The sequence below is a fragment of the Vipera berus genome (assembly GCF_964194415.1).
Source record: "Vipera berus genome assembly, chromosome: 5".
In the NCBI taxonomy this organism is placed as follows: domain Eukaryota; kingdom Metazoa; phylum Chordata; class Lepidosauria; order Squamata; family Viperidae; genus Vipera; species Vipera berus.
Genome location: NC_138207.1, coordinates 104,610,302 through 104,638,268, shown reverse-complemented (window position 1 = coordinate 104,638,268; position 27,967 = coordinate 104,610,302). Strand labels below are relative to the sequence as shown.

General features: G+C 42.6%; 1 protein-coding gene across 5 annotated transcripts in view; it reads right to left on the bottom strand.

Annotated features, from left to right (window-relative positions):
• Positions 1 to 441: 441 nt before the first annotated feature.
• The window catches only part of LOC308669192 (phospholipase A2 myotoxin inhibitor protein-like), a 237,409-nt gene continuing 209,883 nt past the window's right edge, over positions 442 to 27,967 (bottom strand). The window contains exons 1-4 of one of the 5 annotated variants that reach the window (XM_081329777.1): positions 11,932 to 12,097; positions 5,141 to 5,230; positions 3,706 to 3,789; positions 442 to 930 (exon numbers count right to left, since the gene is read on the bottom strand). In XM_081329777.1, coding sequence (XP_081185903.1) covers positions 596 to 930; positions 3,706 to 3,789; positions 5,141 to 5,230; positions 11,932 to 12,007 — 585 coding nt within the window. In that variant the 5' untranslated portion in view covers positions 12,008 to 12,097 and the 3' untranslated portion in view covers positions 442 to 595. Of the gene's footprint in view, positions 931 to 3,705; positions 3,790 to 5,140; positions 5,233 to 5,425; positions 5,493 to 5,516; positions 5,721 to 11,931; positions 12,098 to 27,967 lie in introns of those variants that run through there. The other 4 variants (XM_081329779.1, XM_081329780.1, XM_081329778.1 and 1 more) reach the window with 4 other exon arrangements.

The window sequence follows — 27,967 nt, the reverse complement described above, 5'->3', positions numbered from 1 at the left end:
CTTTCCTTTCCTTTCCTTTCCTTTCCTTTCCTTTCCTTTCCTTTCCTTTCCTTTCCTTTCCTTTCCTTTCCTTTCCTTTCCTTTCCTTTCCTTTCCTTCCCCTTCCCCTTCCCCTTCCCCTTCCCCTTCCCCCTCCTTTCCCCTTCCCCTTCCCCTTCCCCTTCCCCCTCCTTCCCCCTTCTCTTCCCTTCATCTTCATTTCCTCCCTCCCTCCCTCCCTTTCCTTTCTTCCCTTCCATTTCCTTCATCTCCATTTCTCTCCCTCCCTCTCCTTCTGCAGCTATTTTTATTTTTTTAGTGCCATCCTAACTTCAAACAGTTGCTAAACAAGAACGGCGGTTAAGCCAGGCCTACCTTAAAGGATGCCTGTGTTTCTAATTTATTCATTTTTAAATAAATGGATGGACAAGCAATCAAAGCAGAGAAGTGATATTTTTCTTCATGCTTTTATTCAGCGTTCTGGAATGTTCTAAAGGCAAGCGGAATCGGGTGTAGGTGCTCTACATTTTGACAGCTCCTGATCTGGTTGGGTTGCTTTGGGCTTGCTATGTCTTAGGTAGCGCCTCTCTTCAGCACAGCATGCTGGCTTTCCTTCTCATAAGATGAAAGAAAACTCGCACACGACTAAGAGGTCATCATCACAGGACGCAGAGTGCCAGGCTCCATGTGTATCTGCTTTCACACAGGCTCCATCCGCGTTATTCGGTTGTCCCTCGGCCCAGTTGGTGAAGTTTCCTGAGTCATGCACGACGAGGTAGGCGTCTTTGCCGTGCTTCTCCAGAACATTTGCGAAGGCCTTGTTCTCATTTTGGAGTACAGGGGAAGGGATATCGCCACCGGCTTGGACACAAGTGTCTCGGACAGCTGCAAACTTCATGAATTCCTTGTTGGTCACGTACAGTCGTTCACTGCCACTCGCAAAGGATCGAGCTAGAAACACAAGGAAGAAGCAAATGTCTGGCTGCAAAAAAAAAAAAATGCTCCACAACTCATGTTATTTTTTGTTGGTTTGTTGTTTGTTTTCCCTCTCCCTTTAAGCAGAGTTTACAAGGAGAGAAAGCAAGTGTGATTTTGGTACTTAGTTCTGAAAGGAAGCGCCACAGAGAACAGCAAAGAGAGAGAAATCAGGGATCTGCAAATGGGCCAAACAGCATGAATCATTTCTGCTTTAAAAAAAAAAAGTAAAGAAAAATCTGGTCCTTTTTTTATTTGGGAGAAAAGCACTGAACCGTTCTGGACTTCCAACCAAGCTGGCCCATTTCTGATCTGAAATATGTCTTTATTCTAGTTTTCCCCCCCTAGATGTATTCAGAAAAACTTCACTGGAGATTTTTAAGAAGAGACTAGACATTCACCTGTCTGAGACGGTATAGGTTGCCTACCCCTGGTATAGGTTCTCCTGCTTGAGCAGGGGGCTGGACTGGAAGACCTCCAAGGTCCCTTTCAGCTCTATTCTATTCTATTATTCTATTCCTGCTGAAAATATCCTTCTTCCCAGGACATCCATTTAAAGTAAACGGTGGACAAAAAAAACTGACGGGGAAGCTAGCTGGCATTTCTTCAACAGAAACGTGGTTTGCTTAAGCAAGCTCTTTCAAAGACATACTTTCTCAGGTAACGTGTCCTAAAAGAGAAAGAAAGTGCACAACAGAACTTGTCAAACTTCAGAATACATCTGGAAAGAAAGCATGAAAGAGTCAGACATGGCTGAATGGATATCATCCATCATCTATCATCCATCATCATCATCATTATCATCATCTTCCATCATTCATCATCCATCATCATCCATCATCATCATCATCATCATCATCATCATCATCATCATCATCTTCCATCATCCATCATCATCATCATCATCATCATCCATCATCTTCATCATCATCTTCCATCATCCATCTTCATCATCATCATCATCTTCATCATCTTCCATCATCCATCATCCATCATCCATGTGGAATGCTGAATACATCTGGAAAGAAAGCATGAAAGAGTCAGACATGGCTGAATGGATATCATCCATCATCTATCATCCATCATCATCCTCATCATCATCTTCATCATCATCCATCATCATCATCCATCATCATCATCTTCCATCATCCATCATCATCCATCATCATCTTCCATCATCCATCATCCATCATCTTCCATCATCCATCATCCATCATCAGCCATCAGCCATCAGCCATCAGCCATACGTTTCGGCATCCCACTGAACAGGAAAAATGATGGAAACTTTGAAAGAGGAACTATTAGCAATGTTCTTAAATGATCGGACACATCACGAAGAGGGTGTTTTGGACCTGGGTGCAAATACAGAATTTCTCTTGCTATTCCCGAAAGGATCTTGACTTTTTTCAGACTTTTGTAGAGTCTGAAAAAAACCTGCCTCTGATTTCAGGAATGCACCCGGTCACCTGAAGGTGGCTTTTGAAAGAGTCATATCTTTTTTTGGAGAAATGGAAAAAAAATGTAATGAACAGCATTTGTTCCAAATAATGAATATTACTTCATTTCCCATATTCTGGGAAAAAAATGCGGTTCCTTCAAGAACAACTAACTTCCATTAGGGTTCTCCAATGCTTTTTCCTAGGAATTGGGGGAATCTCACCAAAGTAATGCAGGCTCATTGGACAGAAGCTCAGTAATAATTGGAAAAATACCCCACTCCACCCCACCCCCCCAAAAATAGTAATAAGACTACCAAGAAATTCAGATGGCAACCAAAAGATACGGAAAATTGTAGCCCTTTGCTGTCTCTCGTGATCGTCAGAATTTTTGCAACCCATCTTTTGCCACTTATGGTGGACATGAGATAAAGAAAAGAAATATTGCAGAAGGATTCATATTTTAATACAGAACAACCTTAAAGATAAAAATGAAACCAGAAACTTTTCTTCTGGCCTTAATGGAAAAAGAGTTGGCAAAAAAATAATGATGGAACTTTGATCTTGTATATGTTGACGGCAGCCAAACAATTGTATGCACAAAAATGAAAGGACATTTCGATTCCCACCATGGACAAATGGCTACAGTGGTCGATGGAGTTGGCAGAGATGGCTAAATTGACTGTTTTGATTAAAGAAAAGAATATAAGTACTTTTGTTTCTACAGGGAGACCGCTTCTGGACTTTGGAAGCTGCAGACAGAGGTACAAAACTGGAAACTGGGCTAAGAAAAGATGCATAGGTTGTTTCTGCTGTTTTCATTCAGTTAGACAGCAACCCAGCAATCCACAAGAAGTCCACAAGGGAGGGTAAAAATGTAGCATGTGTGACAGGCCTGGAAAAGATTGCATGGTCCCACTCCCTATTTTGACCCCTGCCTCCATAGATGCTCTGGTAAGAGACAGGCAGGCAGCATTCAAATTGAATGGAACTCAAACACTTTGGCCACCTAGTGAGAAGGAAGGACTCACTGGAGAAGAGTCTAATGCTGGGAAAGGTTGAGGGCAAGAGAAGAAGGAGATGACAGAGAATGAGGTGGCTGGATGGAGTCACTGAAGCAGGAGGCGTGAACTTAAATGGACTCCAGAAGATGGTAGAGGACAGGAAGGCCTGGAGGAAGGTTGTCCATGGGGTTGCAGTGGGTTGGAAAAGACTTCACAACTAACAACAACAACTGGATTTGGCCAAGTGTGATTAGACACACAACGCATCACTTGGAGGAAAAGCCAGGGTTTATTCCCCCCAGGTTTCTTACCTTTGTGGACTGACAGGAAGGCATATTGCAAGTTGGCAACCTTTTTTTGAAGTATCATTATAGCTTCAATCATGGAACTCACCACTAGAAAGGGAAACAGCACATTACTGAAGTCACAGAAGGGAAGGGAAGCTAACCAAACTGGTTGGCATTCAAAAAATCAGCAACTGTACTTTCTTGGACTTGCTTGTTTATCTTTCAGGTGAATGTTAGGCATCTCGACTTAATATATCAGTCCTCAGAAGAATGCATGAATGAAATGGCTTGGGGGGGGGAGAAATTAGATTATTACCTCATTCTCAAGTCTACTTGAACCTTGTCCTCTGTGAACAAGAAGGACATTAGCAAGCCTGCTTTCCTGATTATCCCATTCCAGATGGGAATTCACACCCTGGAAAGCTCTTCCTTGCATTAGACATCCTTGCATTACAGGTCTTGTTTCATCCATGATGTGCTGATTTCTCCAGGTATGATTGCAGGATCCGGGCGGGGGCATAATAGAAGTATTCAGGTATTTGAGAGGCTGCCACAAGGAGGAGGGTGTCAAATTATTTTTCAAAGCACCAGAAGGAAAAACAAGAAACAGTGAATGGAAATTAATCAAGGAGAGAAGCAACTTGGAATTAAAGAGAAACTTCCTTGGGGCGAGGACAATTAACCAGTGGAACAACTTGCCTCCAGAAGTTGTAGGTGCTCCATCACTGGAGGCTTTTAAGAAGAGACTGGACAGCCACTTGTCTCTAAACGATAATAGGGTTTCCTGCTTGAGCAAGGGGCTGCACTAGATCCCCCAGGTCCCTTCCAGCTCTATTCTGATTCTGATTGGCTTGTTGTTGGTTTGGATTTAATCAGTAAAATATTTCAGAGGAACTCTTTTATTAACTCTGCTCTCCAGGAGCCTTTTTGCATTCAGATAACAGAATTGGAAGGGACCTTGGAGGTCGCTGCTCAAGTAGGAGACACTATACCATTTCAGACAAATGACTCCCCAATCTCTTCTTAAAACTCTCCAGTGATGGAGCACCCACAACTTCTGGAGGCAAGATGTTCCTCTGGTTTATTGTTCTAACTGTCAGGAAATTTCTCCTTAGTTCTAGGTTGCTTCTCTCGTTGGTTAGTTTCCATCCATCGCTTCTTGTTCTGCCATCAGGTGCTTTGGAGAATAGCCTGACTCCCTTTTCTTTGGGGCAGCCCCTGAGATATTGGAAGGCTGCTATCATCTCTCCCCTACTCCTTCTTTTCACTAGACTAGACATGCCCAATTCCCACAACCGTTCTTCACACCTTGTAGCCTCCAGCCCCCTAATCATCTTTGTTGCTCTTCTCTGCATCCTGGGCTGCAATTCAGATAACAGGAATAGCACCCACAAGCTCCCACTTCTGCACATGTGCTAAGCTCCTTCCCCATTCTCAAACATAGGGTTAAAATTATTACTTTGTCCGTCAGAATCTGACAATTCTCCGTTGGCCAGAAGGATGCCCAAAAGAAGAAGACTGGACAGCAGAATCAGACGCATCTTTAAACCTATACAATTCGTAGAGACAGTGTTAGTGTGGTTTTTAGACCCTTGGAATTTGACATTCACATTCCAGTTCGCGCAGAAAATGCATAGCAAAAGATACAATCCCAGCCCAATCTAAGGATATGTGATACATGTCCGCACAAATCACTATTTTCCCACAAACTATAAGCATTCACTAAGCATACTTTCTAGCCCCTTCATTAGAGCTCAGGATGAACCTCCAGCCAGATGCCTCTGAGTAACTATGCATTTCTTAACGAGTTATCCTATGTGGCAAGCAAGCTGTACCTCTGCACTTACGCTGTGGTTTCTGCTCTTCTAGATGAGGCTCCCAGAATGATTTTCCTCCCAGTGGCAAGAGTTATTTTATATCAGTCATGGATTGGGCAACGTGAAGGGCTGTGCAAATTGATTGTTCAACGGGGTACCCCTTGTTTTTTATTCCTCCTCCCCAAAGTAATTATGGCTGTTTATTTAAGAACAGCCTGGTTGTTCTGCCTGAAGGTTTAGAAAAACTGGAAATTTTCCAGTGAAAAAGGGGAGGCAAAATATGAGGAAATATTGGAGAATAGAGGGTGTGTGCCTGCCAATCAATGTCCCTGGAAGATTTTGCAATGCTTTGCAGTAAAAACATAGAACCCTGATACTTCATAACTTTGCAGAAAGATCTCTTGAAGATTACACTAAACAAATCCAGAATTTTGCAAAACACCAGCACTTCAGCTGAGATACCTTGAAAAAGGGCATTGTATAAATGGTCAACAACTCAGATTAGGTGGCGCTCGGACAGGTAGAGAGATTGAGACAGAATAAAGGAAGCTGAGATGGTAAAGTGGATTTGCCAGTTTTGGAAATAATATTTGTTCCATGGAATATCGCTCAGCAGAATTACATAGGGTGATTTTTGGTAGTTGGAATCTGTCAGTTTTGATGTTTCTTGTTCTTTATCCCTTGAGTAAGATCTCCTATATCTATTTGCAGCTGTTTTTAGAAAGAACGCATTTTCACTAATGCATATCCTTATACGTTCATTTACAGATATTGTCCACATTTTTCTCTAAACTGTAAGATAAGATACTTCCTTAATATTATAACATTTTTGTATGCTTCTCTGTTTGTGTGAGAGAAAGACACATAAAGGTATGGTTCTGGCTTGGAAAATGCATTTGAAATCTCTCAGAGAACAAAAGTGCAGATCAAGGGGTATGTTTACTTCGAAAGGGGCATATTTATTCTTTCCTAAATACACATAGAATCTAATTTCACTTTATCCCCAGATCACCTCTTTCTATTTCTGACTGAGGGTGCTATCCTTTCCAATCAAAACACGTAAGTTGGGCATTGCTGTTCATGCATTTATGCCCATAGAGAAACAAAAAACATACTGACAGAACCTAATGATTAGGATAAACCCATTAAAAGAAATGACCTACATGCTAGGTCATGGATTCCCAAACTCTGGTCCATGGACTCGAAGTGGTCCGTGGAACCAGCCCGGGCAAATGAGCAAAGCTTCATCTGTGCATGCACAGGATCTGGGTAACGTGTGAAACCATCCCTCCCCCCGCCAAGTCTGGTCCCTGGTGTCAAAACATTTGGGGACAACTGTGCTAGGCAATCTCCAAATATCTTGAAGGATAGGATAGGATAGGATAGGATAGGACAGGACAGGACAGGACAGGACAGGACAGGACAGAAGAGAACAGGGTAGGATAGGGTTGAATAGAGTAGAGTAGAAACATAGAATAGAATAGAATAGAATAGAATAGAATAGAATAGAATAGAATAGAATAGAATAGAATAGAATAGAATAGAATAGAATAGAATAGAATAGAATAGAATAGAATAGAATGGGACTTTGGAGGTCTTATAGTCCAGCCCCCCGCTCAAGTGGGAGAACCTATACCATTTCAGACAAGTGGCTATCTAGTCCTTTCTTAAAAACCTCCAATGATGTAGTGTTCACCATTTCTGAAGGCCAGCTATTCCACTGGTTCATTGATGGCTGCAGTGGTTAAAAAAGATCCAAATAACAATGGGATTGAATTCTCAACACCTACCCTCTTTTTATAGCCATTAACTTGATTTTGGGGAAGCATCCCTCTCTCCCCATTCCAAATACCTCTGGCCAATTTCTTATAACTTTGGGGTCCTTGATGCTCTCTGAGCTTGGTTGTTTTCTTGCGTTTCATTACCCAACTAGATAACATCTTTGGTGCTAAAAGGGACTGATTCTACTAGACTCCTTTCTAGCACAGATCATGATACCTAGTTGGGTCATGAAACATCTGCCAGGAGACCACTAAACTCAGAAAGCCCTAAGGACCCCACAGTTCAGCCCTTAGCTACCAATATTCTCTTTGGCTGTGGCCTACAACTTTTTAAAAATGCCTCTTTGAGACTCATAACAGTCCTTGCTACCTCAGCTTTCTCTTTCTAATAAGAACATCGGTCTTCTATTGGCCAAAAGCTTTCTATATTTTGGGGGTGAGGTAAGATCCCCCTTTTTAAAATTCTTAGGAACATAACATTAACTTTTGAGCATATGCAACGCGCCACTTCAGAAAGGATGGAAACAGGCTAAAGTAACAGCGGGGGGGGGGGGACAAAACTTGAAGTTTTCAGTTTTAAAGCTATACAAATGTCAGGATAATCTGTTGATCATGAAAAGGATTTGAACTGAATTGACAAGAGACATTTTATAACTTAGGCCACTTTAGTTTTTGTTCACTAAGGATTAATTATTCCTGTTTTCTGAGCACTTGGGTGAAAAACATTCTTTCAAAATCCCAAATTTCCCTAGATGTTTTGGAGAATCAGTGCCTACAGATCTGTATAAAAAGGTAAAGGTAAAGGTCCCCCCGCACACGCGTGCTAGTCGTTTCCAACTCTAGGGGCCGGTGCTCATCTCCGTTTCAAAGCCGAAGAGCCAGCGCTCGTCCGAGGACGTCTCCGTGGTCATGTGGCCGGCATGACTAGACGCCAAAGGCGCACGGAAAGCTGTTACCTTCCCACCGGAGTGGTCCCTATTTTTCTACTTGCATTTTTATCTGCTTTCGAACTGCTAGGTTGGCAGAAGCTGGGACGAGTAACAGGCACTCACTCTGTTACGCGGCACTCGGGATTCGACCCGACAAACTGCTGACCTTCTGATCGACAAAGCTCAGCGTCCTAGCCCACTGAGCCACTGCGTCCCATCTGTATAGCTTGTTTCATATTAAGGTTTGTTTGTTTTTTCCATCTCAGCTCCTATCTTTTTGTTCTCCCATTCATCTCTTGGTGATTGAGGGAATACAAGGATAGTAAAGAGGTTTTTTTTTTTTGTAATATGGAAGTTCTACTGTCTTTTTTTTGTTTTTCGGTGGATATCTTGCTTTGTGGTGGGTTACCAGTAACTGAAATTTCTTAGTGATATATTAGAACGACTCCTTTGGTATGTCATGGAGATTCTCAGTCCTCCAGGTCATGGTTGTCCCAAAGGTGCTTTTTCCAAAGTCAACTGGAATTTCTTGGTTTCTTTTCCTTGAAAACATTTTGCTTCAAAGTTCTATGAAGAAGAAGCTTCTTGGCTATGAAGAATGGCTGCAGGACTTGGGTTTGGCTAGTCCAAAGAAAAGAAGAAAGAGGGGCAACATGATAGCAGTATTCCAGTATTTGAGGGAGTGCCACAAAGAAGAAGGGGTCTAATTATTCTCCAAAGCACCGGAGGGCAGGACAAGAAACAACGGTTGGAAACTGGTCAAGGAGAGAAGCAACCTTCACTTAAGGAGAAAGTTCCTAACAATGAGGACAATTAACCAGTGGAACAGCTTGTCTCCAGAAATCATGGGTGCTCCATCACTGGAGGTTTTTAAGAAGCGACTAGACCAGGGGTAGGCAACCTTGGCTCTTTTTCACTCGTGGACTTCACCTCCCAGAATTCCTGAGCCAGCCATGCTGAGGGGAAAGGGAGAGTTTCCAAGCTGAACCATGCTGGCTCAGGAATTCTGGGAGTTGAAGTCCACGAGTCATAAAAGAGCCAAGGTTGCCTACCCCTGGACTAGACAGTCACTTGTCTGAAAGGGTACAGGTTCTCCTGCTCGAGCAGGAGGCTGGACTAGAAGACCTCCAAGGTTCCTTCCAGCTCTGTTCTCTGGATGAAAAGTGAAACATTGTCATGGGGGAAAAAAAAACCAAGAAAGTTCAGTTGACCTTCGGAAATGCATCTTTGGGATGTGCACAAAAAATACCATTGAAAGGGGACTGCTAAGGTTGCTTCACCATTCCTCAGGCTTCCTGTTTCTATGGTTGGTAGCTGGTTTTTATGAGGACAAATATAGCAGGACAAATTTTTATTTGTTAGTGTGACACATTGTCTTTCCTTTGGCCTAGAAAGAGGTACAACCACCCCCACCCCCGGTTCAATTTCCGCCCTAGAAAACAACCCTGTGGCAGAAGCTGAGAGAGGAGGACTGGCTGAATATTCTGGGAAATCTTTCTGAAGGTGACCTATCAAGACTTCTTGGTGATGTTCCTTGCTCATGCCTAGAGGAAATGCCCCAGACTTTACCCTCCTTTATGCAATTTCCCATCTTTCCCAATCTTCTACTTTTATTTATCAACTAGACAACCCATGATCTACTGGGTCATCTTTTCAGAAATATGTCCTTACCTCAAGTGAGAGACAGAATGACCGCAGAGGCTGTGGGGTTGGAAGTGACTTCAGACTTCCTACCAGCTTCTTTACTGAGTTGCCCTGTAGGACGCTGTCAGGGAGCCTCATACATCTTCCTTCCTTCCTTCCTTCCTTCCTTCCTTCCTTCCTTCCTTCCTTCCTTCCTTCCTTCCTTCCTTCCTTCCTTCCTTCCTTCCCTCCTTCCCTAATTTCACAATATTTTATATCTACGGTGATCCCTGTTCCTCCGTCCTTTTCGATTAGAAGAAGAATAGTAGTTTGCTAAGAACCAGTAGCTAACACATTTGTTGAGCAAGGAACAAAGCCTCTTTGTTGTTCCTTTGACTGTATGACTTTAGAAAAAAAAATGGTTCCTTTCTTAAGCTTTCTATAGTAGAGGGGGAAAAAACAACCCCCCAAAAAACAAGTCCTGTTGTTCTTTCAAAAATATTTGATTTTATTCTTTTCCTCTCTCCTTCCCCCAGGTTTTTTTTTTTACACTGCATCAGTAAGTAGCTTTATCTTCCTCGAAATGTGGCATTACCCTAAAATGCCCTGCCATTCTGGCTGATGGGGACCTTGGCAACGTACCTGCCCCTCCTTAATTTTAGTGACAGGCAATTAAGATTAGGTGTTCTTCCTTCAGAAATAGGTGTGGAGGTAGATGACTATCTGAAGGCAATCTATTTACTTCTGAAGCCAAAGGATTCAACTATGAAAGGACTCTGTATCTTCGGCATCTGAAGAAGATTAGCAAAGGAACAAAGTTGACATGGGCCCTTCTAAAAATAAAGAAGCCGGGAGTTATTTTCAGCTAGGCTAAGTTTTTGCTTTCCATCTATTCCATTCTTAGTTCCTCCGAAAGCTATAATTATAAATTATTCGAATACTTAGCAAATCCTGAGGGTTGAGGAGAAAGTGTATTTATTAGGTTGCACCTGGCTCATAGTTGGATGCAATAACAGGGCTAGAGAAAGACTGAGATATTTTTTTAAAAAATATATATTTATACTGTATATGCAAATTAGGCAATTACAAATATTGCTTTGTATTATTGCCAAGGAAGCAGCATGATTGCGTCTCTGTTGTTGCAAGCTTGGGTGAAAGGTGTCTCTATTTGTTTATATTGCTCCATAAATTAATAGTGAAAAAGAAGAGCAACTCAGATGATTAAAGGCCTGACGACTAATACATATGAAGAACCGTTGTAGGATTTTGGTATGGCCAGTCTACAGAAAAGAAGGACCAGGGCAGTGGCGGGGTTCAGCCAGTTTGCACCAGTTTGGCAGAACTGGTAGCTAATTTTTTGTTGCCCAGGCCCAGGATGGACTTCCAGAAGTGGCATCCACACAGAGAACTAGTTCACATATTTGAACCCTACCACTGGACTAGCAGTATTCCAGTCTTTCAGAGGCTACCACAAGGAGGAGGCTGTCAACTTATTTTCCAAAGCACCGGAAAGCAAGACAAGAAACAATGGATGGAAACTAATGAAGGAGAGAAGCAATCTGGAATTAAGGAACTTCCTCACAGCGAGGACAATCTACCAGTGGAACAGAGGTTGCCTTCAGAAATCGTGGGTGCTCCATCACTGGAGGTTTTTAAGAAGAGACCGGACAGCCACTTGTCTGAGATGGTATGGGGTCTCCCGCTTGTGCAGGGGGTTGGACTAGAAGATCTCCAAGGTCCCTTCCAGCTCTATTCTGATTGATTAGTCATGTTCTCTTTAAATGATCTAATCTCTGTAAGTGTCCCATGAGAAACACAGCTTGTGAATTTGCAGATGGACCACCAATCACGTTTTATCAGTGCTGTTTTAGGACGTTATAAGAACAAAAGTGCACGTTTTAAACACTGTTTCATGAATAAATAGGATGCAGTCCCAGGAAAGCTATAAATCCTTTAGCAAATATTACAAAAAAAATCCCAAACCAAACAAACAACCAGAAGGAAGGATTCTCTGCCAGTTTTAATGTCCTAGTGCTTAAGCTCTCATTCATATGAATGAAATAAATTCCTATGCGTTTATTTAATACCTTGATTTCATACCTTTCCAATAAATCCCTTTCAAGGTCTTTCCAGAATAAGGATGGGGAAGAGGAAGAGAACTCAAAAATGGCTCCATCTTTTAGAAAAGCATATTGGTTTCTGGATCCATCCTTCCTTCCTTCCTTCCTTCCTTCCTTCCTTCCTTCCTTCCTTCCTTCCTTCCTTCCTTCCTTCCTTCCTTCCTTCCTTCGTGTGGTTCAAGAGACTCTTGAAACAGAGATTAATGATATGAATCTTTTTGGGTCAAACTCTGAGATTAAAGATCTGTTTAATCAGTTTGATGGAATATGTGGATAAATTCAGATGTCTTCTATTCTTCCCTATTTCTGCATGTTCAGCCAGAAGCCTGATGGGAAACTATATCCATGTTCTCTTAAATACTATGACAGTTCTTCCATACAATCTGGATCTCCTTCCCTCCCTCCCTCCCTCCCTCCCTCCCTCCCTCCCTCCCTCCCTCCCTTCTTTCTTTCTTCCTCCCTCCCTCCCTCCCTCCCTCCCTCCCTCCCTCCCTCCCTCCCTCCCTCCCTCCCTTCTTTCTTTCTTTCTTTCTTTCTTTCTTTCTTTCTTTCTTTCTTTCTTTCTTTCTTTCTTTCTTTCTTTCTTTCTTTCTTTCTTTCTTTCTTTCTTTCTTTCTTTCTTTCTTTCTTTCTTTCTTTCTTTCTTTCTTTCTTTCTTTCTTTCTTTCTTGGGGGACCTAAATGGAAGCAAATATTTCTTTAATGTACCTTGCCATGTTGATTGAAATGAAAGGGTCTATCACACGTAGTCCTTTCAAGGTACATCAATTTGTCTGTTTGTTTCCAGCCTTTATTATTTGTTTACATGACTCATAATCTTGCCTCTGTCTCCACCATGTGCAAAGAAAACACTGCAGTTTATTTGCAGATCTGCTACAGATTATAACTGACCCAGAAAGGGATAAAACCTGTTATTCTGCTAGCTCTCAATACTTGAAAACAAGATCACATTTCAAACGGTTTAGTATCTGTGCATAGATCTCCATGCACCTTAAAAATGATAATGAGAAACTGAAATAATAATAAAAAAGGATGTCTTCATAATCCTCAAAGGATTTGGCACTTTAATTTGGGTGGGGGAAAGAGAATAACAGAACAGAGCTGGAAGGGACCTTGGAGGTCTTCTAGTCCAACCCCCTGGTCAAGCATGTTTGTCCAATCTCTTCTTAAAAACTTCCAGTGATGGATCACCCACAACTTCTGAAGGCAAGCAGTTCCACTGGTTAATTGTTCCCACTGTTAGGAAGTTTTTCCTTAGTTCCAGGTTGCTTCTCTCCTTGATTAGTTTTCATCCATTGCTTCTCGTCCTGCCTTCTGTTGCTTTGGGGAACAGGTTGACCCATAGGCTTATAGAAATTGTAAGAAAGTGCATAGTGCCAGAATAATCTATTAGCAGTCAAAAGGTTCGTAGTAATAATAATAGTTGTTGTTGTTGTTGTTGTTGTTAGTTGCGAAGTCATCTCCGACCCATCACGACCCTATGGACAACATTCCTCCAGACCCTCCTGTCCTCTACCATCTTCTGGAGTCCATTTAAGCTCACACCTACTGCTTCAGTGACTCCATCCAGCCACCTCATTCTCTGTCGTCCCCTTCTTCTCTTGCCCTCAATCTTTCCCAGCATTAGGCTCTTCTCCAGTGAGTCCTTCCTTCTCATTAGGTGGCCAAAGCATTTGAGTTTCAGCTTCAGGATCTGGCCTTCTAAAGAGCAGTCGGGGTTGATCTCCTCTAGGACTGACCGGTTGGATCGCCTTGCAGTCCAAGGGACTCGCAGGAGTCTTCTCCAGCACCATAGTTCAAAGGCCTCCATTCTTTGGCGCTCAGCCTTTCTTATGGTCCAGCTTTCACTGCCATACATTGCAACTGGGAAGACCATAGCCTTGACTATACGCACTTTTGTTGGCAGGGTGATGTCTCTGCTTTTTAGTGTGCTGTCTAGATTTGCCATGGCTTTCCTCCCGAGGAGCAAGCGTCTTTTAATTTCTTGTAGCCAAGTAATAATTAATTTATGGTATTCAGTGAGACAGGAGAGCAGACAGATCCATGGGGGAGAATGGGTTTTTAATGTCCTTCCCGTGACTTTGGGTTGGTCATCCTGGTGCATGGATCCATTCTCATGTTCTTATCTGGAATTCAGGTTCTCAGGAGGCAAGGAAGGAAGAGATTAATTTATCTTCTGTCCGTACTGAGGCAGGAGCAAGGAGGGGCGGAATGAAAACGATGTAGCGGGGGGGGGGGGGAATGGGTGAGAATGTAAAGGAATTTTACAAAAGCACACTAGGATAAAATGAGTTCTGCATTCTTTTTACACTCCGAGGGATTAATATTGCGCTTGGTTTCATGAGAAAAATTAACCCATCTGAAACATGGACCATCAATATATTTGTAATGAAAATGGAACAGCTCAATGTAATTTTATTTATTTGGGATGCTTTTAAGTGGCATCGGAATAAGCCACTGATTGAGCCCAGTTTTGATAGCAATTAATTACTTTGATTAGGCTGTTGAAGCAGATGATTAATTGAGCACTGTGATAGGTGGCTGGAGTTAATGAATAAGCTTAAATGCAGCATTTAAAAATGTACCACAAATAAAACAATTTAGAAGAGTGCAGCAAATTCAGAAACAGCATTCAATCAAATATGATTTGACCTGATTTACTTTGGATATGAGAACATTAGGCTGCTGGCAGCATTTGCACACACACACACACACACACACACACACACACACACACACACACACACAGGGAGAGTTAAATATAACTATATAAATGTAAATATAAACAGGCACAAACACTCTTATGCTCACAAGCATATATTACTCTTAATTAAAAAGGGCTAAAATTTCATTGGAGGGCCACAAAATCACTTCATTACCATCTGAGTTCTCTTTAGATTTATTAGTCTATCTGTTTAACAGAATAACAGAGTTGAAAGGGACCTTGGAGGTCCTGTAGTCTAGCCCCCTGCTCAAGCAAGAGACCCTATATCATTCCAGACAAACAGGTGTCCAATCTGCTTTTTCACGAGACAACTGGACTTTCTTGTTTTTCTTTGAAGACGTTTCGCTTCTCATTGTTGTCCAATCTCTTCTTTTAAAATGCCCGGTGTTTGAGCACCCACAACTTCTGGAGGCAAGTCATTCCACTGATTAACTGTCCCCACTGTAAATCACTGTAAAAATCGTTGTTTACTGCAGGTAAACATAAGATCACGAGATCACAGCACAGTGGTTGTAACCCCGTGATTCACAGAACCTAAAAACCTGGAACTTCACTCTCTCTGCCCTGCAAAACACACACACACACACACACACACACACACACACACACACACACGTGCACACAGCTGCACTTGCGCACCCCCTTTTCTCTCGTCTGTCAGTCCTGCACATGGCCTGTGATGGGTCTGCGAAGACTCTCACTTCCTTTCCTCTATTTCTACAACAGCGAGAAAAGATAGAGAGAGGGGAGGAAACGCACAGAGGTGTGGTTTCAGTCTGCCTTTTGCCGGCAAATCTGAAACAAGCAAGGCCCTTTTTTTTTGGTGAGACTTTTCCAGCATGTTTTCAGTCTCGGTGTAACCCTGAGGGTAGAGTCACTGTGTCTTGACCTCAAATGTATGAATGACCACCAGAAGAAGGACTAGAGGGGGCATGTTAGCAATGTTCCGATATTTGAGCAGCTGCCCCAAAGAAGAGGGGATCAAGCTATTCTCCAAAGCGACTGAAGGTAGGGCAGGAAGCAAGGGATGGAAACTAACCTGGAATTAAGGAGAAACTTCCTGACAGTGAGAACCATTAACCAGTGGAACTGCTTGCCCCTAGAAGTTGTGTAGGTGCTCCATCGCTGGGGGCTTTTGAGAAGAGACTGGACAGCCACTAGTCTGGAATGGTACAGGGCTGGACTAGAAGACCTCCAAGGTCCCTTCCAACTTTGTTATTCTGTTAGTATTCTGAAACTGGAGCGGAGTCACGTTGTGGTCACCCAAATGTTGGTGGTTATAGCCCAGTTCTCGGAAGGCAGACCCTAATGGCTTCTTTGAGGGAGAGGATGTGTGTCTGTGTGTGAGGAGTTTCCTAAGAGGAGAATCCAGTTACTCTGTGATAGTATCAATTAGTAAAATTCATATATCTTCCCCCCCACATCCTGTGGTTGAAATGTGGGCAAAATATTCCTTTAAAAAAGAACAATGCATGACAATCAGCAATCCTTGGTTTTTGCAAAGAAATCTAGTTTGGCATTCTTTGCTGAATAATGGGGAGGAGGAGGAGAAGTCAAATCACTAATGTTGCAGTTAAAAAAGATAAAATCTCCTTCCCACTGAATATGAGACAACGAAGCGTTTTCTTGCCAGTAGTCTGGAAGCAATTTGTAACAAGAGGCCAAGAAATGAGTGGAACCACTAGGGGGCATTTTAAACCAAATATTTTATGAGATTTCATTTACCGGGAAATTGCTTTTTATCTGTTTCTATTGCCCGAATGTATCTGAATCAGCTTCTGTTGACAAGCTGATCACACTTCCTTTGTTACCCCTATTGTGTGCGTTTAAAGCCTGGCTCTGTTATCTGGCTCCATCTTTCTCAGCTAAATGCCTTTTTCAAAAGCAATCATTTAGGCGCCCGGATAACAGTCCTCATATTCCATTCATTTAGTTTCCACCGAAGAAAGGAAGGGGAAGGAAAGAATGAAACATGTTTTGAGGGAAAGCTTTCCCCTGCCTTTCACTAAAGAGTTTATTTATATAAAGAGTGTAGTTTTCAGGAGCATATTGAGGAATATGGATGCAGGGGAAAGGGGAAAAGGGGAAAAGGGGGAAGGGAGAAGGGAGGAGGGAGGAGGAGGAGGAGGAGGAAGAGGAGGGGAGGAGGAGGAGGAAGAGGAGAAGAAGAAGAAGAAGAAGAAGAAGAGGAGGAGGAGGAGGAGGAGGAAGAGGAGGGGAGGAGGAGGAGGAAGAGGAGAAGAAGAAGAAGAAGAAGAAGAAGAAGAGGAGGAGGAGGAGGAGAAAAAGAAGGAGGAGGAGGAGGAGGAGGAGGAGGAGGAGGAGGAGGAGAATAGAGCCCCTCATATCTTAAGTATTGGGTAACCAATGTATTGTGAGGCAAGGAGCAGATTAAAAAAAATATAGGTGGGAAAACGAATGAGTCAAAACTGAGAAGCATCCAATTATTATTATCTTAATTAAATTGATTTGCTGCCTATCTAGTCATGGGGCTACTCTAGGCAACTTATGACAGTAAAAAAAAACACCAGAGGAATAAAAAAGAACTTAAAAAAAGCAAAAATACAGTAATAGGATAATAAAAGAAAGAGAAAAGAAAACCAAGAAAATATATCAATGTGACCTCCAGACTAGAACTTCCTCACCGATTCTCAAATCAATAGTCTGTATGTTCTACCACCTCTCTGTTTCAAAGAACAGGACGCATCAAGCCAAACACACACAGGCCCTTTTGTTACTTACTGGAAGCATCCAGATTGCATTGCATCGCTACTAGTTTGAACACAGAGACAAAGAAGTTCTAGAGTCATTCTGAAATCCTTGACCATCTGGATAGAATAGAGTAGAGTAGAGTAGAGTAGAGTAGAGTAGAGTAGAGTAGAGTAGAATAGAATAGGATTTGGAAGGGACCTTGTAGGTCATCTAGTCCAACCCCCTGCCCTAGCAGGAGACCCTATGCCATTTCTGACAGATGGCAGTCCAGTCTCTTCTTGAAAGCCTCCAGTGATGAAGCTCCCAAAACTTCTGAAGGCAGCTTCTGTTCCACTGATTAATTGTTCTAACTGTCAGGAAATTTCTCTTTATTTCCAGGTTGCTTCTCTCCTTGACGAGTTTCCACCCATGGTTTCTTGTCCTGCCTTCAGGTGCTTTGGAAATTTGTCTAAAAAGTTGAGTGCAATATCTCCTGGCCTGACCATTAGCGATCCACATCAACTGGTTTTAACCTGCTTCACTTTGTCTGGACGAAACCGAACAGAATTATATTTATATATTTATATTTATTAAATTTTTATACCGCCCTTCTCCCGAAGGACTCAGGGCGGTGTACAGGGCAATAAATACTAAAAGACAAAATACAAAAGTTAAAAAACAATTAAATATTATGCCCGATATATACAATAATTAAAAAAACATGTTAAAACCCCAACCCCCAAACCCATCAAACCAGGCCGGATTGCTCAAATAAGTACGTTTTTAGATCCCGCCGGAAGGAGCAAAGGTCGGGGGCCATCCGGAGCTCAACCGGCAAGCGGTTCCACAGGTCTGGCGCACCCACAGAGAACGCCCTCCCCCTGGGGGCCACCAGTCGACATTCTTTGATCGGGGGCACCCTGAGGAGGCCCTCTCTGTGGGAGCGCACTGGACGGAGGGAAGTTGACGCCGGCCGCAGGTGTTGCCGTAGGTAATCCGGACCCATGCCATGTAGGGCTTTGTAAGTCATTACCAACACCTTGAATCTCACCCGGAGGGCAACCGGCAGCCAATGCAGCTAGGTGTGATACTGGAAGAAGTATCTTCCTGTATCCACATTGCAAAAAAGATGTTGAGATTCTGGAAAAATAGTGCAAAGAAGAGCAACTAAGACGATTAAAGGCCTGAAGACTAAAACATATGAAGAACGGTTGCAGGATTTGGCACAGAGTAGCCCAATAGCAAAACTAAGAGGATTTCATTCATCCCTCTTCTTTCAAGAGATCCATGAGGCATACTAGGCAGTGCAGTGGTGGGGTTCAGCCAGTTTGCACCAGTTTGGCAGAACCGGTAGCTAATTTTTTGTTGCCCAGGCCCAGGATGATCGATCATTTCTTTAAAGGCATCATTTGGCATGATGGCAAATCATGAAATGTGGCTGAAACCATTCATTCTTTCATTCATTATTCCTAAAATGGCATGTACTTCCAATGATGGTTCAGTATGGTTTTAGTTCCAATTTCATGTTAAATGGCTTTGGGTAGCATATTATTCCATGTTTGTCTGGGTGGCATCAGGCATGTATTGAACAACTTTCGTCCTGTCTCCAACCTTCGCTTTCTTGCGAAGGTTGTTGAGAGTGTGGTGGCGCATCAGCTCCCTCTGGTCCTGGATGAAGCGGATTATCTAGACCCGTACCAATCGGGTTTCAGGCCCGGGCACAGCACGGAGACGGCATTGGTCGCGCTGGTGAATGATCTCTGGAGGGCTCGGGACAGGGGGCATTCCTCTGTTCTAGTCCTATTAGACCTCTCGGCGGCTTTCGATACCATCGACCATGGTATCTTGCTGCGGCGTCTCAGGGGACTGGGAGTGGGAGGCACAGTTTTACAGTGGTTCTCCTCCTATCTCCAGGGACGTTCGCAGTCGGTGTTGGCAGGGGGGCAGAGGTCGACCTCGAGGTCTCTCATTTGTGGAGTTCCTCAGGGGTCGGTCCTCTCGCCTCTCCTGTTCAACATCTACATGAAACCGCTGGGTGAGATCATTCGTGGCTTTGGAGTTGGGTATCATCAGTACGCCGATGATACCCAACTTTTCTTTTCGACCCCAAACCACCCCAGTGATGCCCTCAACGTGATGTCCCGTTGCCTGGAGGCGGTTCGGGTCTGGATGGGGAGGAACAGACTTCAACTCAACCCCGACAAGACTGAGTGGCTTTGCATACCTTCATCCCGGGTCTATTCGGACATTCCACCTCTGGCTATGGGGGGTGAACTATTACCCCCCGTAGATAGGGCTCGCAACTTGGGAGTCCTCCTAGATTCACGGCTCACCTTGGAAGACCATATAGGAGCTGTGACTAGGGGGGCCTTCGCCCAGGTTCGCCTGGTGCGCCAGTTGCGGCCCTATCTTAGCCGGGATGATTTGTGCACGGTCACTCATGCGCTCGTGTCCTCTCGTCTGGACTACTGCAACGCTCTCTACATGGGGCTGCCCTTGAGGACCACCCGGAAGCTCCAACTGGTACAGAATGCAGCCGCGAGAGTTGTGTTGGGAGTCTCCCGATACTCCCACGTTACACCTCTGCTCCGTGAGCTGCATTGGTTGCCAGTTGTCTTCCGGGTGAGATTCAAGGTACTGGTAACGGTGTTTAAAGCCCTCCATGGCATGGGGCCGGAGTACCTTAGGGAACATCTGGTGCCGGCATCAAGCTCCCTGCGCCCTGTGCGTTCCCACAGAGAGGGCCTCCTCAGGGTGCCACCGATCAGAGAATGTCGATTGGTGGCCCCCAGGGGGAGATCCTTCTCTGTGGGCGCTCCGGAGCTGTGGAATCAGCTACCGGTAGAGCTCCGGATGGCGCCCGATCTTCGCTCCTTTCGTCGTGATCTCAAGACGTTTTTGTTTGTACAAGCTGGCCTAGCCTGAGGGGGATCGGTGGGGTTGTTTTATTCTTGGTTTCTTAATTTTATCTTGGGGTTTTTAGAATTGTATTTCTATTGTTTTAACTAGGGCAACTGTTTAATCTTTTTTTAATGTTTGTATTTGGTATTTTATTCTGCCCTGTGAACCGCCCTGAGTCCTCAGGGAGAAGGGCGGTATATAAATGTCATTAAATTAAATTAAATTAAAATTAAAATGTACATAATTGGTGGTGACGTTGAAAGCACTACCAATAAATAACAACAGTGCATCATACGCTCATGAGAATAATCTAGGAATATAGGAATGAACATCAACAGGCAGAAGATCAGATTTGATCCAAACGGGGAGGAGAGTGCCTATTTCTGGTGGCGGCGAGCAAAGGCTTCAAAATATCCAGCTGCCCCTGAAAAATACATATTGAAGCTGGAAGATATATGTCTACAAAAACATGCTGGCTTTCCTGTAATTGTCTGGATCAGACAAACCAACTTAAAAAGCATCCATTCCAAGAGACGTCAACGCTCTCCTGGAGGCTCAATCCTCTCCTTCCTGTTTGATGTCCTCTGTGAGGAAGAACAGAAGGACTTGAAAATATGCAATATTGATCCCGACTCCCTATTGACAATTGTGAATATAATCAAAAAGCAATAGGAGGCCATCCAGTTTGCCATTTTCTCTGGTGCAGACAATGCTGTTTCAAACTTGCCAGGAACGGGGAGCTAAAGATTTCTTTCACCACTGACTGAAAGTCTGCATTTTCAGAGAATCCACTCCTAGTTCAAAACCGTCCGTGTTGGTCTCTGGGTAGTTATTGCTACTGAAACTTACATGGGTCAGATGTAACAGACTCTTCATTGTAGTAAGATGAGAGGATTATAAGCAAATGTTGTAAGCAAATGGATTAATAAGCAAACGGTTACAGGGATTGGGTATATCTAGTCGAATGAAAAGAAGGACTAGGGGTGATGTGATAGCCGTGTTCCAATATTTGAGAGGCTCCTACAAAGACGAGGGGGTCAAGCTATTTTCCAAAGCAGCATAAGGGGGGGAAAAACAAGAAACAATGGATGGAAACTAACCAAGGAGAGAAGCAACCTAGAACTAAGGAAAAAGTGCCTAACAGTGAGAGTAATCAACCAGTGGAGCGGCTTGCCTTCAGAAGTTGTGGGTGCTCCTTCACTGGAGGCTTTCAGAAAAAAAAGACTGGACAACCATTTGTCTGAAATGGTATTGGGTCTCCTGCTCAATGAAAGGGTTGGACTAGAAGACCTCCAAGGTCACTTCCAACTCTATTGTTCTATGTTCTACGTCTTTTGGCAGTGGTCGAGTAATGGAGCAGTCGTCGTTCTACAATGGCAATAAACATTTTGCATCCAAGAGAAGACATTGGAACAAAAATTTGGGCACTGCATTTACACCAAGTCACTTAACACAGAAGGACTGATTTGATTATATTACCAACCAAGTAGGTACATTAATACATAAAGCGGGTGCAATAGGTAATTACACTCACCTTATCTGTGTGCATCCAAGAACAACAAGAACAGTATATCCTTAAGCTTTTCACAGGAGAACAATACAAAAGCACAACTTGTGGAAATGCACGAAGCAGTTAGAAGCATCCCAAAATGTCTGAAATATCACATACCCTGCAAGGGTAGAACAATGAAGACAAACGAGTAATCTAGGATAATTTTTGAACATTTGTTAGTCTCCAGTCAATAAGCATTGTTACTGATTGATGGCTGCAGATGTCCAGCTGGTGGAAAGAGCACAAACAATTGATGCCTTAACATCAACAGGAAGAAATGACAAAATATGCACTTCCATCTTCACTTTGCTTTGAATGCCGAGTGCCTTAAAGATTCTCTTATGACACATTGGGGTACAGTCTGATTAGAAGCTTATGGGAAGTTCTCAAGATGAGCAGAAACGGGATGATCTTCACCCAGGGAATCTTCCCCCTGATTTATCTATTGGTTCCAACTTTTACCCAGTTTTTGTTAATTTTAAATGCCGTTATTTTTAAGGTTTGAAGGTTTTAATACTTGTAGTGGTTTTTTATGTTGTTGCTCAGCAATGGTAAGATGGATGGCATAGAAGGAAGGAAGGAAGGAAGGGGAGACGAAGGGAAAAAGGAGGAAAGGAAAGGAAAGGAAAGGAAGAAGGGGGAGTGAGTGAGTGAGTGAGAGAGGAAGGAAGGAAGGAAAGGAAGGAAGGAAGGGAAGAAAGAGTGAAGAAGGGAGAGGGTGGAAGGAAAGAGGAAGGAAGGGAAGGAGGGAGGGAGGGAGGAAAGAAGGAAGGAAGGAAGGAAGGAAGGAAAAGAAAGATGGAGGCACAAAGATTACTTAGTCTTGCATTTTCTATGCAGGCACCTAAGGCTATTGAGTTCAGGCCTGTAGGTGACCTCAAGGTTTGTGATGTAGCCCTTAGGTCTCTTCGTATATCTTAGATCTGCCTCCAGATTAATCAAGATAGCTCCCCACCCCCCACCCCCACCCACCCCACCCCCTCGATTAATGACAGAATGGAGAAAAACATGCTGAACTATCCTTGACATTTTGATTCCCAATAAGAATAGATTTAAGCCTCTCCTTCAAGTGAGACCTCGGAAACCAGATGCATTTGTTTTATTTTATTTTTTTCTTTCCTCAGCCAGCCCTTTCGGTTTTAATTTCTGGTTTTGCCGGCTTCCGATAATTGCTAGGCAACAAGGTAGAAATGACAGCATGAGATGCGATACAGCATTTTGAGGGGGGGGGGATCAAGACCCAATGACATTTAATGAGAGGAAGGTTCCACTGGGGGGGAAAAAACACACACACGCTTGAACCAGTTTCTAAGGAACACAAGGAGTCTTCCAAAGTCTCCAGAGGGTATTAAAATAAACAGTTAGTGTATATTTCGTTATCTCAGTATATATTTCATTATTTTTTTTTACACTGGGCACTCCCTAATTTTCAAAGCACAGACGGAAAGAAAGAGGAAGCCGAAAAAGAGCTGCAGAAAAAAATAAATAAATTACCTATAATTAGGGTGAGAAGCTACACAGCATTCTTCCTGTATAACAAACACTGATTGATTAAAACTGGGGATATGTACAATATACAGCTTAAGTGCAATTCATCATAAATGCAAATCATGCCATGATTTGCTATTTCTGCTTCAGCTAATTCTCGGCATGATTATTGATTTCTATTTTGGTTTTGTCGTCTCTCTGGATCCTTATCTCCCAATTTGCATATTTTGTATTTTAAAATGTACCCGTGGTTTTTTCCGCCCCCCATTCTGTTTTTATTTAAAGAGTGCAACACCAAACAAATTAAAAAGCACAATAATGAACAAAAAACAAAACAGCACAAGAGCTAAAGAAAAACAGACAATTTGGGAGAATAAAAAGAATACTTATAATCAGTGCTTTTTTTGTAAAAGAAAAAGGTGCCGGAACTCACACATGTCATACAACCCACCTTGCCTACCCTACAAGGTTCCATCCAAAAAAGGTGCCGGAACTCCGTTCTGAGCGTTCTATGAGGAAAAAAAGCCCTGCTTATAATCTTAAGGACAATTTGCCATTTTAAACATCCATATGCTTTTTGAATCCAAAATCCTTTTGCATGGGCACATACAAAGAATTACTGTATTAATATGATAATATGCGAATTAAGTCATCTTCAACAAGAGGTTTCTTCACTACTGTTTGCTATTAATTATTCAGCCAGTGCTATGTCCCATTTTTTAAAATTTTGCCAAACCTAAGAAAGATGTACTTTAGTTAGCTAACCAAAAAAAAAATGAATTACTTTCTTACATAGACTCATGCCATCAGTTTAGGGAAAAAATTAACTGTTACAGTCATGCTGAAGAACTGACTTATGACCCGTCCTCACAGTTACGACCACTGCAGTCACAACCGATACAGGAGGAGGAGGAGGAGAAGAAGAAGAAGAAGAGGAGGAGGAGGAGGAGGAGGAAAAATATGTAACATCATTAGTACTAGAAGAGAGTGGGGGTTATGGAGAGGAGGAGGAGGAGGAAGAAGAAGAAGAAGAAGAAGAGGAGGAGGAGGAGGAGGAGGAGGAGGAGGAGGAGGAGGAGGAGGAGGAGGAGGAGGAGGAGGAGGAGGAGGAAAGGACTGTGGGTCCTTGGTGCTCTCTGAGCTGGGTTGTTTTCTTGTAGATGTTTCATTACCCAACTAGGTAACATCATCAGTGATTATAAGAGAGAGTGGTTTGTGGAGGAGCAGGAGGAGGAGGAGGTGGTGGAGGTCATCCTTGGTGCTCCCTAACCTTGGTTGTTTTCTTGTATATGTTTCATTGCCCAAACTAGGTAACATCATTAGTACTAGAAGAGAGTGGGGGTTATGGAGAGGAGGAGGAGGAGGAGGAGGAGGAGGAGAAGGTTTACATCCTTGGTGCTCTCTGAGCTTGCTTGTTTTCTTGCAGACCTTTCATGACCCAAACTAGGTAACATCATCAGTGCTAGTAAGGAGTGCACTTTGCTGACAGTTTATATTCTGACGGCTTGCGCTGTCAGTGTTGGTGAGGTGGTCTTAGAGAGTCTTTGGTTGGGCTGTTTACTGTTGGCTTCTTTGGCAGTTTCTTGATTGGGGTATTGTTTATTGGACTGTTGATCTAATACTAATCTGGGAGTTAATCTATCTCTGATCTGGCTGCTGATGGCTGGTGGAGAGGTGCTTGCAGTCACAACCCAACACCAGAAAAAGATGTGTTTGGTTTAAGGAACTGAAACAGGAGCTTTGGGCTAACCTCTGTCTGATGTGGGAACACTTTGGGAGAATCACAGGAGCGTAAACAAAACATCGACTTGTTCCTGTGCCTTTTCCCTAGCTTTTACCATTCATGCATTAGATGGTTGGTGAGAGGATTAGAAGAAGTACTCATTGCGTGTAAAATGATATTCTGAACTACTCTTTTGACAAACGAGTTCACTTTAGCGCCTCTTATTGAAGTAACTCAATGGCGCAGCGAAAACTAATGCTGTATTCCAGGCAACAAAAAAGCTTGGGATGTGCAGAATGCAGTGATTTAACAACTGAATTTTTTGGACAACTATGCCATCGTCCCTTCTCTTCTGGGCCTAAGAGGGAACAGAAATTCTGATTCTGTTCCAAATTTGATGACTTTTGGCTGTCTCTACTTGAAATGATAGAACTTTGGAAGAAATGATTAATGCAAACTAAACTTAACAAAATTGAAGGTGAGCACTGATGCTTCGGCTAATTTCATGGAGGTAGTTGGAGATGGATCAAACTGGATACATTCAGACATAACTATGCAAACCTCTTATGTTTTGAAATCAGCCCATCGGCAAGGAAGTTAGGTTAAATCACGATAAGTTGTTTTCTGTAAGAAAGCAATATAATTTTGCATGCTGGCATGTTAAAATACTTAGGCACCTGAGCAGTACCCACAGCAGAGAGGAATACTGTGTACAGCTTCGTGGAAAAATGGGCTCTGGTTACTGTCAGGAATTGAAGAATGTAAATACAGAGACTGATAAAATTAAACTGGATTGGAGAGATTACCTTCACCTGGTCCTGGATTCCGGAAAAACTTCCAGTTTCTGCTCAACTTATTAAGGTCTGAATCAGAAGGCAGTTGGTTGCAGTTGATAATCTCGTGACAAAAAAATAAGGTGTGTGACCAGAATCATTATTAATATGCTGTAGTAGCGGCAAGTGTGCTGAAAGAGATTTATTTCTGGAATTAAACTCTCTGAATAATCTGCCCAGGGCTCGTGTAGCCCCTTCGCGCTCATTTCACGCCTGCCTTTATCTGCCTCAAAATATTTACCTGATAGATCTAAGAAATCCTATTAAAGGTCCCCTCTCGCCAGCGTTTCATTCTGCACACACCGTCCTTTTCCTCTTCAATCTCTCTATCTGTCCCTTTGGTTCATTTACTTATATTCTCTTGGAAAAAAGCAGCTCTTTGCACAAAGAGGGAAAAGACAGTCCTTGGATCATTTTGGCAGGCCTCCAGAGCTTAGAACAGCTTGCAAGGAAGCGTTTCCACCTGTGGTGCCTGCAGAAAGGACAATTACGGTTGGCTGAGTGGATTTGTGGATCTGGACAAAGAGAAGGTGTAAGAAAACATCAGCAGAGTTGAGAATAACCATTGTAGCACCTGTCCATGAATCATTGCCTCTAATGTCAATCAATCAGATTTTTAAAGTTTACTTTATATGCCATCGTTGTGTATGATATCCATGTATATTTTATACTTTTTATTTACTTGGGTGCCGCCTCTATTTTTACAAATAACTCAAGAGGGTGAACGCATCCAACACATCTTCCTCCTCCTCCTCCTCCTCCTCATTTCCCCATCACAACAATCCTGCGAGGTGGGTTGGGTTGAGAGAGAGGGAGTGGCCTAAATTCAACCATCTAGTTTTTATGCTTCAAGCAGGACTAGAACTCGCCATCTCCTGGTGATTGGCTCAAATGCACCCAACTGGCTTTCATATCTCTGGCGGGATTTCAGTTCACAGTCTCTAGCTTGAAGCCTAAACCGTTAGACTAAGCCAGCTCTCAAACTGGCATATGGTATCAATGGTATATGTTATATTGGTATATGGAATGGAATAGATTGTAGAATAGAATAGAATAGAATAGAATAGAATAGAATAGAATAGAATAGAATAGAATAGAATAGAATAGAATAGAATAGAATAGAATAGAATAGGGAATGGGAATGGGAATGGAATGGAATGGAATGGAATAGAATAGAATAGGAAAATATGGAATGGAATGGAATGGAATGGAATGGAATAGAATAGAATAGAATAGAATAGAATAGAATAGAATAGAATAGAATAGAATAGAATAGAATAGAATAGAATAGAATAGAATAGAATAGAATAGAATAGAATAGAATAGGGAATGGGAATGGGAATGGGAATGGAATGGAATGGAATGGAATAGAATAGAATAGGAAAATATGGAATGGAATGGAATGGAATGGAATGGAATAGAATAGAATAGAATAGAATAGAATAGAATAGAATAGAATAGAATAGAATAGAATAGAGTAGAATAGGGAATGGGAATGGGAATGGGAATGGAATGGAATGGAATAGAATAGAATAGGAAAATATGGAATGGAATGGAATGGAATGGAATGGAATGGAATGGAATAGAATAGAATAGAATAGAATAGAATAGAATAGAATAGAATAGAATAGAATAGAATAGAATAGAATAGAATAGAATAGACAGAGTTGGAAGGGACCTTGGAGGTCTTCTAGTCCAAACCCCTGGTCAGGCAGGAACCTCTATACCATTTCAGACAAACGGTTGTCCAATCTCTTCTTAAAAGCCTCCAGTGTTGAAGCATTCACAAATTCTGGAAGCAGGTTGTTCCACTGATTAATTGTTCTAACTGTCAGGAAATAATCAATGGATATGATGTGATAAATGTGGTGTGATGTGACATGAATATCAGTTGAACTCACCTGTTTCAAAGAGGGATAGTATCAAGATTAGGTAGTCTTCCAATATTTGAGGGTCTCAGTCACAGAGAAGAGGGGGTCAGTCCATTTACCAAAGCCCCTGAAGGCAAGATAAGAAGTAATGGATGGAAACTTCTCAAAGAAGAGAATTAAGGAGAAATTTCCTGACAGTGAAAACATGTGATCAGGGGAATGGCTTATGGGT